Consider the following 17,573-nt stretch of genomic DNA (forward strand, 5'->3'; position numbering starts at 1 on the left):
CCCTAAAAGGGCGATAATTTTAAGGTGGGACTCACATTTACACAAAAACTTATGAATTTTCATCTCTCATTTATTCCTTAACTATTTATAAAAAAAAAAAAAAAAAAAATTTCAACATTTTATATCCCATTGTCCCAACATTCCGAGAAGAAAAGTGGACTTATAAAAGAATTTGAGTATAATTAGCCGGAGAAGGAAAGAAACTCGAGCCGTTTAACTGTAGCTTCCGTCGTCCGAGCGGTTTTTGCCCTTTCCTAATTCAAGCAACCTATCGGCCTAAACTTGCGTGCCCACTGTCCGCCATATCTTAACTCTGTTGCCATGACAATTTTCTCATCCACAAAGCGAGGTCCGTTCCTTCTTTGTGTTCTGACTAGATACAACACTTCCGATGGAGATCGGAAATGGAGTGTTGAAAAGTCCTCAGGTTTGGAAGGATCTTTAATTGTCTCGTGATTAATCACATAAAAATTGAATTCAATATTGGACTTCGCACTTATACAGGACTTTTAACTACCTCTTGAGTGGCTTTTACTGTTCAATCATTCCCTTGGTGCTTTGAATTGGTCTTTGTGCTGCTTCTGCTAATTAATATTAGCTTGTTAGCAGTTTTTTCCATGAGGCAGTTATTGCTAATAGTTGTTTTCGTGTTCATTCCAATGAATATTTAATTGTAATGTCTTGCAGATGATCTTGACCAAAATGTTAAAAGTTCTTATTTTAATTTACCCCCACTGGATGTTTCCATCGCATTCCAACAGGCAACTCCAGCGTCTGTCTTTCCTCCTTGTGGTAAGAATGCCCTCTCTCTCTCTCTCTCTCTCTCTCTCTCTCTCTCCCTCTCCCCCCCCCCCCCCCCCCCCAGCCAGCAGTGTTACACATCTGGTGTTCCGAATTGAACATAACTTGATGAATTAAATGAATCTGATCATTCACAAACATATACATAAAACTTCATTGTTCATATAAGTGTAAATAATTAAATTTACCTCTTCCCATCCGCTTTTGCTTTTGAAACAAGTTGTGATTTCACATAGTATCAGAGTATAAGTCTTGAGTTGAAATCTTGACTCATTGCAAATGAAAAATTTAGTAGCTTTGGTAGTCCCATTGCAAATGAGTGATAGTTTAGGGAGTAAGATGTAATATTCCCTAATTCATATGTAAATGTTGCTGCTTACTATCAGTTCTTGGCATTTCTTAGCATCAAAATTAGGGGAAGCTTGAATCTACATTTATCTAGCATCTCCTTTTGAGATTTTATAAATAGTCTCATGAGGTTCTTTGGACTAGGTGCCTTTTGCTAATGTATCATGCTGCACGTATGACATGTATCATGCTTACTAGCGATGATGATTATTTGTTGCTATTTCTTTTTTCCCTTTTTTCAGATAAAAGATTGTTCTGATAGTTATTTCTCAAGAATGTGTATTCTTATTCTTAAGCAGCAAGAGACACCAAATTATAGGTTTTAGAGCATAAAATCTTTATTTCCCACACGTGGCAGTATATTTTTTTTCACTTTGTGTCATTCCATTTTATTGTGCATTGCCTTGGCATTTTCCAATATTATTCGATTATTTGAGGCCATTCAATGTCTTATCATTTCATATCGGCCTTTAATTATCACAGCTTCAGACTATTTTCAACTTGATGATCTATTGACTCCTGAGGAGAAGGCCATCAGGTTGAAAGTAAGACAGTGCATGGAACAAGAAATAGCTCCAATAATGACAGAGGTGTCTTTCTCATTTTACTCTTATTATTCTTAGCATTGCTCATAAGATGTACAAAGCAATTTCGGTCCGAACTGAGGCAATCTTTCCTATTTTTTATTATTATTTTCACTATTGTAATGTTCTAATTAAAAAGTCTGATAATGACAGGTGTCTTTCTCATTTTACTCTTATTATTCTCACTATTGCTCATAAGATGTACAAAGCAATTTTGGTCCAAACTGAGGCAATCTTTCCTATTTTTTATTATTATTTTCATTATTGTAATGTTCTAATTAAAAAGTAAATTTGTACATTTTTTTCTTTATCTTTAGTATTGGGAGAAGGCCAAGTTTCCGTTTCATGTTATTCCAAAACTTGGTGCCCTGAATATCGCAGGTGGCACAATCAAGGTAGCTTGTGCATCTTTTTCTACCCCCAACCCTGGCATTTTCTCTTCCTCTCTCTCCCCTGAGTGGTGTAATTTGTGGTGGATAGGATGCTTAGCTAGTTCTGATTCTCAGGGCTATGGGTGTCCTGGTCTCTCCATTACTGCAAGCGCTGTTGTTTCAGCAGAGATTGCTAGAGTTGATGCAAGTTGTTCCACATTCATAATGGCACAATTATCATCTCTGGCAATTGGTAAGATCTTTAGACTAGCTTTGTTTTGTCTTTACTTGATAAAATCAAATAGCTAATTTTCTTTTTCCAATAAACAAACCAACATGCAGTTTGTAAATCACATCATTGTGTTATTTGTCTGGACTGCCTAGTATAGCATTGTGTGGATCAGAGGCACAGAAGCAAAAATATCTACCATCTTTGGCACAGTTAAACGCTGTAGCGTGTTGGGTAAGTATCCTACTTTGGAATTCAAGTATAGTGTAGGATTTCTGCATGTTTGATATGCGTTTCTGTGAAACTTTGAGTTACTTCAATATGTTGTTTCCACACCTTAAGGCTTTGACTGAGCCTGGATATGGAAGTGATGTAAGTGCTATGAAGACAACAGCAACCAAGGTTCGTGCTCTCAACTTCATTCTATTGATTTATCATACGCATAACGTCAATTTACATTTATGCATGTACACTCACATACATAATGGAACACGATATTCTTAACTTCTGTTTAATATCATTTGGATTGGTATGACTAGGTGCAAGGAGGTTGGATACTTGAGGGCCAAAAGCGCTGGATTGGAAACGGTACCTTTGCAGATTTATTCGTTATTTTTGCAAGGAATGCCACAACAAAGCAGATAAATGGGTATGTTATATGCTGTATGATTTACAGAACACTTCACCCAATCATTTAAATCAAAAGAAAAAATTATACCAATTTACTAGAAAGGTATGCAGGAAATACCTTTTTCCAATGAGACCTATCATGTGTTTTACAGTGCTACTCCCTATCACTTTGTTGTCTATGGTTCCTTATACACAATCATCCTCAGATATTAACTTGTGTGAACGTTCCTTATAGTACATTGGCAAAAATGCAAACACACCTTGACACGATATTGAGGTTTTGAATGGTTGTCATGTCGAACTCCATATATGCATGTTACAAACTACCCAGTGTCCATTCCCAATGATTTTTATGTTATTTCTTTTACCTATTTCCATCAATATTGGACACTATAAAATCCGTTCTTCTTTGATTTGCCACTTGAGAGATAGATCTGCATTAAGTTAACAGTCATAAAAAACAGATGTGACATGTAAACATGATTGCATTGGAGCGGACAATTTTAGACACGACCCACGAATCCAACTCAAACACGACATTGGATTTGAGGGTTAGGGTTTAGTCTAAAACCAAGCCAACCTGATTAGACACGATGAATAAACGGCCCAATTTTGTGTCAAGCCGCTTAAGCTATTTAATTTAGTTACATTTATACTATAAAAATGTAAACTCAAAAAGTATGTTAGTAACTTTTGCTGATGCTCAATGTGGATGCTTTATCATGTTTGTTTTTGGAATGTAATGCGATTTTTTTCTTTTTTTTTTGTTATGTGCTTGTTTATTTTGATGAATTTTATTGGCTATAATCATATTTTGGTTGAAATTTTCTAAGAAGTTGGGTTGTGGTTACGATACCAATTATCAAATTGATTTTGCTGTGTATCTAGCTGTCATATGTATAATTGATATGCTTCTGTCATGTTTAATTGCATTAACCATGCCAGTTCAAGTATTTGAGTCAACTCAACCCTTTTATCAAACAAGTCAAAACAGTTTGAAATGATTTATATTTGAATCAACTAAACACAATCTATTTATTGAACAAGTTATGCAGGTCATGTGTCGTGTTATCAATTGATTTGAATGGGTCATGTCAAGGTTGAGAGGTTTGATCTGTTCAATTAAATATGTCATGTTAGAGTTGAACCCATGACATGATCCGATGTGTACCCAACCCTCGAATCCAACTTGGCACCCTATAAAAGTATGGAAACAATAACACAGTTTCAAACATGTGCAGGACTCTTCACCTATATTGAGTCCTTTGTTTTGACTATGTACACATCTTATAAAGTACTACCAAAATAATTCTCCTTATAGAATGCAACCCTTCAGACCTCTCTGGCCATTGGCCTCGATATGCAAAATGTAAGATAGGAAAATTTAGGCTCCTTAGTTGCCTATCATTTGCAAAATGAAGTGGATTTTGTACTAGCTTTTGTAAGGAAGCACGTAGTTGTTGGGTTTTCCAAATTGGGATCCTCTTTTCGTGCTTGTGTAATATTTATGTTTTCTGTTTCAGATTTATAGCAAAGAAGGATGCCCCTGGATTAACAGCTACAAAAATAGAAAACAAAATTGGCCTGCGAATTGTTCAAAATGGAGATATTATATTAAAGAATGTTTTTGTCCCTGATGAGGACAGGTTACCTGGCATTGATTCTTTTCAGGATGCAAACAAGGTACAGTTGTGAGGAGTTATGTAATGTTGATCTTGTCCCTCTTAGTTTGTGTTATCTTCTTGGTATGGGTTTCTGGTTGATTATCATCCATAAATGCTCAGAATGGCGTCTTTGGTTGAGATTATACATCTTTTGTCATCCTAATGAAGGCCAATGCAAACAGCACATTTTCATTGTAATCCAACTGGTCTCCTATTTTTTCTCATACTCTGGTCATATTTTTTGCATTGATACAAAGTTTGTTGCTACATGATGTGATTTCTTAGTCAGGATTGGAAATAGAAATATGGTAATATGTTTATATGAACACAAATGACTGCTTTAGTTTTTCTTAACCATGGAAATACATACCTTAGCACATGTGTAGAGCAACCAATTAAAAAGTTAAACGAACATCCAGACCTTCAAATTTAGTTTAGTCAGCTCTGAAATAGGTTGATGTTTTCAACCAGTAGTCCTGGCTTCCAAGTGTTACAATTTCAGAGTCTGCAACTATGGTACTTTACCTGGAGCACCGAAATGGAGGGCTAGAAAAGAATATGCAAAACAAGCACTATTGGGTGTTCTTTTGCCCTCATTTCAGTACTGACATGTTATTTCCTCTACTTTCTGGAATGCATCAACTTCCACCAAACCAATCAGTAGCAGTTTACTTCACCATACATGCACTCAGCTACACAGTCCCAGCAAGATAGGGCAATCCAAATTCCTTCAAATATTATTTTAGAGAAATCTGCAGTACTTTTGTGCATGAATGTGAAGTGTGTACATTGCTATTTTTCCAATTTCCATAGTTTCATGCTTTTGAGTATTCGTGTATGTTCCTTGTTTTTCATGTTGCTTATCTGTAACTGCTTACTCAAAACAGATGCTTAATGTTTCACGCATTATGGTTGCCTGGCAACCTATTGGCATATCAATGGGCATCTATGATATGTGTCACAGGTATCGGAGTAAATGCTTCTCTTCTTCGCTGTAATATTTTATTTTAATCTTTTGGTATGACCTGCTCTGAATTCCAACCAATCTAAAGGTATCTGAAGGAGAGGAAACAGTTTGGAGCACCACTTGCAGCTTTCCAAATCAATCAACAGAAACTTGTTCATATGCTGGGTAATGTTCAAGCAATGATTCTAGTTGGTTGGCGCCTCTGCAAATTGTATGAGAATGGAAAAATGACTCCAGGTCAAGCTAGTTTGGCAAAGGTACAATGGGAAATCTTTTTATTTGTGATGCATTGTCTGTTCCTTGCGCTGAAAATTTATGTAATTCTTCAGTCATGGATCACCTTGAAGGCAAGAGAAACCGCTGCAATTGGGCGGGAGTTACTTGGGGGCAATGGAATTTTGGCCGATTTTTTAGTCGCAAAGGTATTCGTGCTTTTCAATCCCTCTCTATTAGATATTCTTCATTTTTTTTCTAAAATGTATTGGGGCTTCATTGCAGGCATTCTGCGATCTGGAGCCTATATACACATATGAAGGCACCCACGACATCAACAGCCTGGTCACAGGTAGGGAAATCACTGGTATTGCCAGCTTTAAGCCTGCTGTATTGAGCAAACGAAGCCGCCTGTAAAAAATGTAGATTTTCTTCCTCAATGAGAATCAGTTGTGACACCCCTCAAGAGGTGAATAACTTACACAAATGATGTTTAGATTACGAAAATGGAACTGAAATAAAACTTTTTTAAAAAAGGCCGAAATTGTATCAGTCTTTTATTACTCTCTACTATTGATTTTGCTTATTACTTTTTTTTTATAGGTTATCAATAAGTTTTATTCATAAGAGAAAAAGGCATAGCTCAAATACATAGAAAGTCTACATGAGAAGTACCTAACTAGAGTTTACAACTGAAAGTAGAAAATCATCGACATTTAGTTCATTAAAATCAATGACCCCCCTATAAGAACAATTTAAAAAAAAAAAAAAAAAAAAAAAAAACTTTAAACTCATCCATTGTCCTCTCGCGATTCTTGAAACTTCTATCATTTCTCTCCCACCAAATGCACCAATACGTACATATAGGGGACATTCTCCATATTGTTGCCATTTGAGGATTACCTTGGAGTCTTCTCCAGATTACTAGATAATCCACCAGTCTAAGAGGCGTAACACATGATAATCAAATTCTCGCAAAAATATATCTCACATGGTCTTGGCTACCTCACATTGTAAAAGTAAGTGATTTACTAATTCTCTATTCTTCTTACACATGTAATACCAGTTCAACACTATTACCCGACGTTCCCTCAAAGCATGTAGGCTGGAAAATGCAACTTTTATCGCGTTGTTAAGGTTTTGTTTACTTCCTTAGAGAATGTAGGTTGCTGGACCAATCACAAATTAAGGTTTTTTTTTTTCATCTATCATTGAAAGTACATTGATCTTAGATGCTTCCGCTTCCACCACCTAAGCTTCTTCTCGTGGCACACCATTGCAACACAAGAAACAAGCCCCCGAGTTCACGTTCACAGTAAACACTTGGGTAGCTTATAGGAGGAGTCTACAACCAAGCACCGCAAATTCCAATTACTAACAGTAAACACTACTACTACATAACTCCTACTTAAAACCAAACCTCAGAAAAAGAAGGAAAAACAAAACAAACAAAACAAACAAAACAAACAAACAAACAAACAAACTAGCTCATTCCCACTTGATTCTGGTGTTTTAGCTTCTCTCTGCAATCCCAAAGTCCTAATCATGAGCTTAAGTTGAGCAGTTGCGGCTAAGAACCTAATGCTTTGAGCTAGCCTCAGTATCTCCACCACGACCAGCACGGTGTTCGTCCTCAGCTCATCAGCATTAGCCAACACAGCCTCCAATGTCGATTTCCACTATGCTAACACCTCGTAACTTCTCTCCCCATCGGCTAGCTACCTCCTAGCTCTCCATGCCTCAAAATCTCCAGCAACGGTAGTGCCACCACGCTCTCCTAAATCTTTGCTAACTCTTGGTTGAGTGCTCGCTCCTTCACCATGGTCTCTTGCGTCAACCTATCTTTCCTCCGGCTCTGGTCTTCTAATAACCCGTCGACCGAGTTAGTGTGGAATGCGAGGTCGGGTTTGAAATCTGCAATCCATAAGAAGGTTGTTAAATATCAACCCAAGTGTGAATATGAATTTACAACAGTCCCTCAAATGTCTTGGATAGCTACTGCACCCTCTCCAAATATCAAGCTTGCCTGCTAGCAACCCTCTCCAAATATTAAGTTTGTCTACTACAACTCCTTAATTGTCAATAATGATGGCTATTTGTCTCTCGAGGCTTCTCCTATAAAGGAGATCATTTGTAATGAAATATGAGTGTGGGAAATACATAAAAGAGACCATTTGTAGAGATAGAGGTTGTCTTGCTGAAATTTGTAAATTTTGTATAAACACTTTGAAATCTATTATTTTCGCTCCAGTGGACGTAGGCAAATTGCTGAACTACTTAAATATTATCTCTATCTTGTGTTTGGATGTGTTTTTGGGTAGTTTTGGTGCAACAATTGGTATTAGAGCTTCGGTTTTGTGCTACCCAGAAAATTCAAGTTGATCCAAATCAAATTTTGACCACACCAAGAGGTTTGTCTCGACAAGAGGAATACGTTGCTGCAAACGGCATTGAAAACAGACATCAGAGGAGCTCACATGCGCTTTGAGAAAGTTGGAAGGTGCAATTCACGCGCCAACGGTCGTCCAGAGGTTGAAGACGAGTGTTGTACATGTGCCCACATGTCGTACCCACGTGCCCCACGCGCTCTGCCAGCTGTTCTTGTTCAATCTAGATTGTTCAAAGTTTCAAATCTGTTTTGAGCTTGATCTAAGCCATTCGGAGTCCGATTTTGATAATCCAAAAGTGCTTTCCAACTATTTTGATCATTCCGGACTTATTCATACGGTTGAAATTTTGAAATTCATTTTTCAAAAGTAGTAATATTCTAGATGGAATTAGAAGGAGAAATTGCAAGTGATAGAAGCTCTGGAAATCATAGTAGCTCTGGGCGTAGATCCATGGTGTCAAATGCCAAATTTGAAGTTGAGAAGTTCGATAGAACTAATAACTTTGGCATGTGGCAATGTGAAGTCATGGATGTTTTGATCCAACAAGAGTTGGATATTACGCTGGAAGAGAAATCAGAGGACATGACGGATAGGAATTGGGACAAGCTTAATCGACAAACTTATAGTACAATCCGTTTGTGCCTTGCCAAGGATCAGGAGTATTTTTTCATGAGAGAGACAAAAGCAATTGAACTTTGGCGGAAATTGGAAGAAAAATACTTGACAAAAAGTATTGAAGGTCCCTTATACTTGAAGAAGAAACTCTACAGATTCCAATTGCAAGAAGGTACTTCTATGTCTGAACATTTCAATAGTTACAATCAGATACTTGCTGACTTGCAAAACTTAGATGTAGAAATCTAAGATGAAGATAAGGCTTTACTTTTATTAAATTTCTTGTCCGATACGTATGAGCATTTGATTACCACACTTTTGTATGGGAAGGAAATGATTAGTTTTAGTGATGTATCTAGTGTTTTGATAAGTAATGAGTACCGCACAAAAGATAAGGAAATACAGCTAAATACATTAAATGAAGCTTTTACAGCAAGAGGGAGACCGAAGTCAAGGTATCCAGGAAAGAAGAAGGATTCTCAATTGATAACACGGGCCACATCACTTGGTTCATCAGTCGGCAGAAGACTCACCAAAGATGAATGTGTCTTCTGTCACAACAAAGGGCATTGGAAAAAAGATTGTCCCAAAGTAAAGGGGCAACTGAAGAACCAACCCTCCACAGCCAATGTCGCCAATAAAGATGAAAATGCAAATATTGTCTTGACAGGTTTATCATTCATTTGTCATTCTGATGAATGGATAATGGATTCCGAGTGTACCTATCACATGTGTCCCAATCGGGATTGGTTTACTGACTTCACAAAGATTGATGAAGTAGTACTTATGGGCAACAATAGTGCCTATAAGACTCAAGGAATAGGTAGCATCCGGATGAAACTGTATAATGGAATTTTCATGACATTGACAGAAGTTCGGTACATTCTAGACTTGCGAAAGAATTTTATCTCACTTGGGACTCTAGATTCAAAGAGATTCAGAATCACCATAGAAGATGGAATTCTTAAGGTGGTAATGAGAATTCAGGTGACTATGAAGGGCTTAAGACGAGGAAATCTGTACTTCTTGCGAGGAAGTACTGTTGGTGGAAAAGCTTCTCACAAACTTAAGGCGAGGAAATCTGTACTTCTTGCAAGGAAGTACTGTTGGTGGAAGAGCTTTCACAGTTTGTGAGAAGCTAGATGAGACTGATGTTAACACCACCAGGTTTTGGCACATGCGTATGGAACATGCCGGAGAAAAAGTTTTGCAAACACTTGTAAAGCAAGGCTTACTCAAAGATGTCAAGACTGACAAATTGTCTTTTTGTGAAAACTGCGTATTAGGGAAGCAGACGCGGATCAAGTTCGGAACCGCAATCTATAGTACACAAGGGATACTTGACTATGTGTGATCCGATGTTTGGGGACCTACCAAAAATGCAAATTTGGGAGTTAAACACTGGTTTGTAACATTTGTTGATGATTATTCTCGTCGCGTATGAGTGTACACAATGAAGCATAAAGATGAAATATTGAAAATTTTCCTTGATTGGAAGAAAATGATTGAGACTCAAACCGGCAGGAAGATTAAGCGGCTCAGATCAGATAATGGAAGTGAGTACACTTTAGACCCCTCATGAAAGTATGCCGAAAAGAGGAAATTGTTAGACACTTCACTGTACGAGAAACACCGCAACAAAATGGTGTGGCAGAACGGATGAATCGTACTTTGCTAGAGAAAGTACGATGTATGTTACTAGATGCTAAATTCAATAAACAATTTTGGGCTGAAGCTATGACGTATGCCTGCCACCTCATCAACCGATTACCCACAGCTACCAATGGCGGGAAAACACCCATTGAAATGTGGAAATGTATAAATACTACTGATTATGACTCTTTACATATTTTTGGATGTCCAGCTTACTATCATACTAAAGAAAGTAAGCTGGATCCTAGAGCTAAAAAAGTAAAATTCTTAAGCTTTAGTACTGATGTAAAAGGATATAGACTCTGGTGCATAGAGTCAAAGAAGGTAATAATCAGTAGAGATGTTACATTCAATGAGTTTGAGATGCTTAAGTCACATGAACATAAAGACTCCCATGAAGGCAGCCATGATAGCGAAACTCCTCATGATCCGCAGAAGGTGAAGTTTACTACTCCAAAAGAATCGGGAGTTGCTAATAAAGAGCATGGACAACTTGAGGTTGATAGTTCAGTCACGATATCTCCAAGTTAAGCTAAATCAATTGTAACAAATAGGCCGAGAAGAGAGACATGTTTATTGGCACGTTATGTAGACTTTGTGATGTATACACTTCCAGCTGAAGGAGATCAGATCCCAACCAATTACAAAGAAGCCATACAGTCTAGTGAACAGACTTAATAGAAAAATGCAATGAGTAAGGAGATGCAGTCTCTTCATAAGTATCAGACATGGGAGCTTGTACCGCTTCCAAAAGGAAAGAAGTCAATTGGTTGTAAGTGGATTTTCAATCAGAAAGATAATCAAGCTGCTAAAAGTGGTGTGCAATTCAAATTTAGATTGGTAGCCAAGGGCTACCTCGGACAGAGGGAATTGACTATAGTGAGGTATTCTCTCCTATTGTGAAACATTCATCCATTCGGACATTGCTAGCTTTGGTTGCACAATATGACCTTAAGTTAGCCCAGCTTGACGTGAAGACAACTTTCTTACATGGTGATCTGGAGGAAGAGATTTATATGTCTCAACCAAAAGGTTTTAAAGAAGCTGGTAAAGAAAAATGGGTTTGCAATCTGAAGAAAACTCTCTATGGTTTGAAGTAGTCATCTCGACAATGGTATAAACGTTTCGACCGCTTCATGATTGATGTGAAATACACTCGTTGCCAATATGATCAGTGTGTGTATTTCAAACAACTTGCAGATGAATCTTTCATATATTTGCTTTTATATGTAGATGACATGTTGATCATATGTAAAAGCAAAGTGGAGATAGATCGATTGAAAGCTCAACTGAGTCAAAAGTTTGAAATGAAAGATTTAGGAGAAGCACGAAGAATATTGGGGATGGAAATTAACAAAGATACGGTGAAAAGTACAGTTCTCCTCAATCAAAAGCAGTATTTGGGGAGAGTACTACAACGTTTCAACATGAACTCGAAGACGAAGCCCGTAAGTACTCCAATGGCCCCATATTTCAAGATCAGTGCATTGTAGTCTCCTAAAAGTGGTGAAAAGCGGGACTATATGAAAAATGTCTTGTATGCAAGTGTTGTGGAAAGTTTAATGTATGCCATGGTGTGTACACGACCTGATATCTCCTAGGCCGTCAGCTTAGTCAGTCGATATATGCATAATCTTGGAAAGACACATTGGCATGTGGCTAAATGGATTCTACGGTATATTTTGGGGACTATAAATCTTGGTTTGAAGTTCGAGAAGAGTAAAGATAGTCTAGTAACTGGATATGTTGACCCAGACTATGCTAGTGATCTTGACAAACAACGATCGACAACTAGATATGTGTTCACTATGGCTGGAGGACCAGTTAGTTGGCGATCTATTTTGCAATATACAATTGCACTATCATCAACAGAGGCTGAATACATGGTTGTGACAGAAGCCGTGAAAGAAGTCATTTGGTTATAAGAATTGGTAACAGATTTGGGTTTTGAATAGTAAGAGGTTACCGTTTACTGTGACAGTCAGAGTACAATTTATCTGGCCAAGAATCAAGTGTATCATTCTCGAATAAAGCATATATATGTTCGTTTTCACTTCATACGTGAGATATTAGATGAATGAGATATTTTACTTCAAAAGATTGGCACTGAAGACAATCTAGCAGATATGTTGATGAAAGTCGTCACAAGAATCAAATTCCGACACTGTTTGGAATTGATTAATATCTCACGCTGCTGAGCACCTTCGGGTGCGTTGGTGCCTTAGGGCACATTTGATAGCGAAAATCTCTCATAGCAAATATAACGAATATTGCAATGAGAGAGTGAAATCATTTGAAAGAAGCAACAGTTTGCAGTAGCCTAATACGACACACATGGGTGGATGATGTGATTGTTAAATATCAACCCAAGTGTGAGTATGAATTTACAGCAGTCCCTTAAATGTCTTGGATAGCTACTGCACTCTCTCCAAATATCAAGCTTGTCTATTAGCAGTCCTTTCCAAATATCAAGCTTGTCTACTGCAACTCCTCAATTGTCAATAATAGTGGCTATTTGTCTCTTGAGACTTCTCTTATAAAAGAGATAATTTGTAACGAAATATGAGTGTGAGAAATACATAGAAGATGCCATTTGTAGAAATAGAGGTTGTCTTATTAAGTTTGTAAATTTTGTACAAACACTTTGAAATCTATTATTTCCGCTCCAGTGGACGTATGCAAATTGCCGAACCACTTACATATTATCTCTATCTTGTATTTGGGTGTGTTTCTTGGTGGTTTTGGTGCAACAAAGGTGTGCTCGAGGGAAGTTAACCATGTGGGAGAGAACAGGAGGAAGATGTCCTCTGAGTGACTCTCGATTTTTCATTGTTGTAATATTCTTGGTAGTGTGCGAGGATGTGGGAAACCAAATCTTTGAGTTCCTCTTCTCAAATTTGGTGGCAATGTTGCCGTGTAGAGAAGAGCTTATCGAGGTAGTGTTCTTGGCAAACTAGCTAGCCTTCCAGAAAGGCCTCAAATGAGTCAGCAATACTGGTGTACGTCTTCTTCTACTCCCTTAATTGTTATGATAAAGAATTTATAGAAAGTGAAACTTTTTCATATTTCTTGTATCATTCCTTAATACTTTTTTTTTTTTTTTGTAATAGTTTACATACAGACTTATAAATTATAGCAAGTGACTGTTAACAATATACTTATAAATAACACAATTCTTTAGAAAATTGAAGAAAGAGATAGTTGGGTAATTTCACTAATTGGATACGAATTTTAGGCTTTTAGTTCATACTAGTGTTGGAGATGAAGGAACTAGTTTTTGTTTTTTAAGAAAAAAAGATAATTCCTTCAATTATTACATAGTAGGCACGGGTTGGCCTTTTTTCAATTTATATATAAAAAAGATCTCTAGTTATTACATATCAGTCTCGGATTGGCCCAAGCCGACACACTAATCACCAATTCTACGTAGGATTGTTAATATTTATTAGAGAATTACTACAGTCATAAAGAGATCCCACAAAAATAAATACACAAAATGACGTGGTTACATATGATATGTTAAATCTACTTTATAATAAAAGTAGATTTACAATCTAACTTATCACATAAAGTCGTGTCAGTTTGTGGATTTATTTTTGTGAAATCTTTTTGTTGGTAAAATATTTCTCTATTTATTATTATTATTAATATTATTTTAGCATAACATAAAATAACATCGATAGAATAAGATTATCTTACAAATTGACTCAATCTCATCTTGCAAAAGACAACACCAGCTCCTCTCATCAAATTAATCCATTAAGATCCATTGGTTTAAAAAGTTGGTTACTATGACTTTTCCCATCAAAATAAGCATGACTTTTGTTTACCCAAGAAGGGATTTTGAACTTGAATAGTGGATATAAATTGGGTGACCTAGGAAAGTAAAAACTTGAAATAGATGAAGTGATGTTCTTGATACATGGAATGGAATGGTATTAATGGAAAGGGTAAAGCTACCCATTTGCCGTTTCTCTCATACACCACACAAAACTAGTGATGTGGTTTTTATTTTTTTTAATTAAATAATGCATTTAGTTTTACACCCTAAATATCCATACCATACCCAAATTAGAGCAGGTTTGGTTTCCCTCCCTCCCCCCTTCTTCCTCTGCTAGCCTTCACTGCCACCATCTGGGATCTTCGACGAAAAAGCTATGACCAACCAATGAGAACCCAGCCATCAGACGAGAGCTGGATGGTATCCATTATGAGATTCAGGCCACTAATCCCATGGAAATTGATCTTGAAGTGCTTAGAGACCGTGCACATTGAATGGTCTCTACTATTTAGAGTTTTCTTCCTTGGAGAGTGCTATAGTTTTTAAATTTACGAAATAGTTATCAAGCACAACATAGCATTGCACTATCCATGAATAAATTGACATCTTTGTGGCACATTAGTTTTAGGCTAATATTATCTAATAATAGAGATAATGGAGAAAGTCACTTCCTTCTTGATTGCTGATTCTAAGGTGAAAAGATGAGTTTGTAAAGTGGTATTTAGAAACTCTTGATGTAAGTAATCTTATGAAAGTTGGTCTCCAAAGAATTTACCTATAAAAGGATATGTAGAAACTCCATGTCTATTGGCATGTAAATTAACATGTCTGAAGATGTATGGGAAACAACAAAAATTGCTCTTATTCTTACCCTCCCCTCCCCAATTTCCACCATTCTCTTTCCTTTTGCTTCAGGTTCCACAAGAGAAAATGTCATAAGCGGGAAGTTGATTTCTCTCAATGGGGAGGAGCAAAATCCTCATGTTGCATTGGTCTTGGCCCGGTTCTTAGAGAAATACGAGAACCCAAATGCACACATCAAAGTCTCGAGTTTTGCGAGCAAACCGAGTAGAAAAGTCTCCCACAGGAACTTGAATATTTTGCAGCTATGTATTCCACATTTTCTCTTTCATTCCTTAGACAAATTTTTTTCAAGAAACCGGAACCTTAGCAGTTATATTCCATAAAATAATTTGTAATTCCTAGTCTCCCACAAGAAGCCTTACAAGAAACCAAATGCACCCACTATGGCTCCAAGCTTTTCCGATGCTGCAGATATGTCATGGCAAGTAGACCGTAATCTGGTTGGGAAAATTTCAGTTGACATGATAAATATGGTTGCGTTAGGCCTGGAATTAGCAAAGAAGAAAGTGTTGATTTTTTATGGGAGGAAGATGAAACCGTCACAGGAGAGAGTGATGATTTTGATTTCTGATGATTTCTCAAATCACAATTGGGGACTCACGGGGAGAGGAAGTTCTCAAATGGGGAAGATGAAATCGATGAGGGATTTTTCCTTAAGGATTCATAGGAGAGAAGGATAGGAAATTTTGGATTTAACCATTGAATCGGAATGTAAGTTGACCGAGTTTGCCACATCAGCCTTTGTGTGGCATGTGATAAGAAAACTGGATGAAGAGTAGAATTTTCGTAATAGAAAATGATAAAGTATAATGGCTAGAGAAGGAAAGAGTGACATGTGTCATCTTGAATATACAAATGGATCAGACTCTAAAAAATACATAAATTCCTCCTATATTTTTCAAGAAAAATGAAGCAAACTATAAAGGAACGAAGTGATGCATTCTAACTAAAGGACCTAAGTGATAGGTAAAATCACCTTGTGAGGAAGATTAGTACCATTACGAGGATCCTGACTTTTCTTTTTCTTTTTCCTTTTTTTTTTTCCTTTTTTCTTTTCCCCCTCTTAAATAACTGTAGTTTGAATTGAATTGATCGCCACTTTTCTTGATGGCAGATGTCAGATGGCGACATGTAATAGAAAACGCAAGTAAGATACAAAGATGGTGATGTCACTTATAAGAGTTCTTTTACTTTGAAGTTGGTTTACAAAGCAGGCCCTTTGTTTTATAGATATGACGAGATTTAATTTGTAAGAAAAATTTTAGCAAATCAAGTCGTATTATGTTAATAAAAATAAAAGGGAGCGGGACATGTAGCGAGATCCCCCAGCGGGATCTCTAGTATTGTTCATATATATATATACATATAATTTCTATTTTATAATTATTTGATAATCAAGATTCTTTAAATTGACTTAATAAACAAACAACAGATTTCATAATATTTTTTTAAATATTTAAGATTGTTGTACATAAATAACAATGCAGACTCCTTGAATGCAATTTTTAAAACGACAATCATGATTCAATTATTTGGAGCTATGTATATGTAGGGGAATTGTCGTACTCCAAGTTTTGTGTCTTTTATCATGACAGTTCTTTTAGGCATAATTTGCTTTTCAAATGAGATAAGATGGGTTAAAATAAAATTTAAAAAATGAATAAAAAATTATTAGAATATATTTTTTAATATTATTTTTATTTTGAGATTTAAAAAAGTTAAATTGTTTATTGAGTAATACTATACCTACTGAAGATTTGTCCCAAATTGGTGTCCCGAAATATACATTTCATCTTTTTATTTTTATGTTCTTTATTTTTATGTATTTTTTTAATCATCATAAGTATTTATAAAAAAAAAAAAAAATTTATAATATCATTAAAAAATACTTTCTTAATCATTAAGTAAAAAAAAAGAAAAGTTTTGGGACATACTTTCGGGACTTTTAGCATTTCTGTTTATTTTATTTTGTATAAAAATTTAAAAAAATTATAATAATTAGATGAGATGAGATGAAATGAAATGAGAACGGTTGTACAAACAAACGAGGCTAAGTATCTTGTTAACTGAGCAAGTGGAGTACCTACTTAGTCTCCGCCCCCACATATAAAAAGGAAGGGTAACGATATCCTTGCGATTTATTTACTACTTGTCCTGCATGGATTACTTTTTCATTTTCTCCACCGAAGCTGAACGCAACTCTCCCTTTTATCTCTTCTAAAATTTCTACCATATGATGTGATTTCTGTTAGAAGACAAAAGCTTATTCTGAAATTTGGACTGGCGCTTCTTCTTCTTCTTCTTCTTCTTCTTCTTCTTCTTCTTCTTCTTCTCTCTCTCTCTCTCTCTCTCTCTCTCTCTCTCTCCTCTACTTCTGAAATGAAATGTGTTTGAATTTCAAACGGAAATGATCAAATCTAGTTAAGAGAGAGCGCAGAGAAGAAAAGAAGGGCGGCTTCATTT

At 36.4% G+C, this 17,573-nt stretch overlaps 1 protein-coding gene across 1 annotated transcript; it reads left to right on the forward strand.

Moving 5' to 3' along the window:
- The first annotated feature begins 321 nt into the window (after positions 1 to 321).
- LOC121264602 (acyl-coenzyme A oxidase 4, peroxisomal-like) lies at positions 322 to 6,224 on the forward strand. The gene is made up of 13 exons (XM_041167862.1): positions 322 to 349; positions 688 to 792; positions 1,633 to 1,739; positions 2,051 to 2,128; positions 2,240 to 2,357; positions 2,494 to 2,567; positions 2,676 to 2,735; positions 2,873 to 2,982; positions 4,487 to 4,646; positions 5,515 to 5,591; positions 5,680 to 5,851; positions 5,924 to 6,016; positions 6,093 to 6,224. The coding sequence occupies exons 1-13, from the start codon at positions 322 to 324 to the stop codon at positions 6,222 to 6,224; spliced, it is 1,314 nt and encodes a 437-aa protein (XP_041023796.1).
- The last annotated feature ends 11,349 nt before the right edge of the window (positions 6,225 to 17,573 follow it).

This window comes from Juglans microcarpa x Juglans regia, chromosome 5D (assembly GCF_004785595.1).
Source record: "Juglans microcarpa x Juglans regia isolate MS1-56 chromosome 5D, Jm3101_v1.0, whole genome shotgun sequence".
Lineage (NCBI taxonomy): Eukaryota > Viridiplantae > Streptophyta > Magnoliopsida > Fagales > Juglandaceae > Juglans > Juglans microcarpa x Juglans regia.

Bases quoted from the DNA above. Each gene is read 5' to 3' on its own strand.
- LOC121264602 (XM_041167862.1), top strand. From the start codon at position 322: ATGACAATTTTCTCATCCACAAAGCGAG. The intron at 350-687 runs GTCCGTTCCTTC...AATGTCTTGCAG, and splicing joins TTTCTCATCCACAAAGCGAG to ATGATCTTGACCAAAATGTT. The intron at 2,983-4,486 runs GTATGTTATATG...TTTCTGTTTCAG, and splicing joins ACAACAAAGCAGATAAATGG to ATTTATAGCAAAGAAGGATG.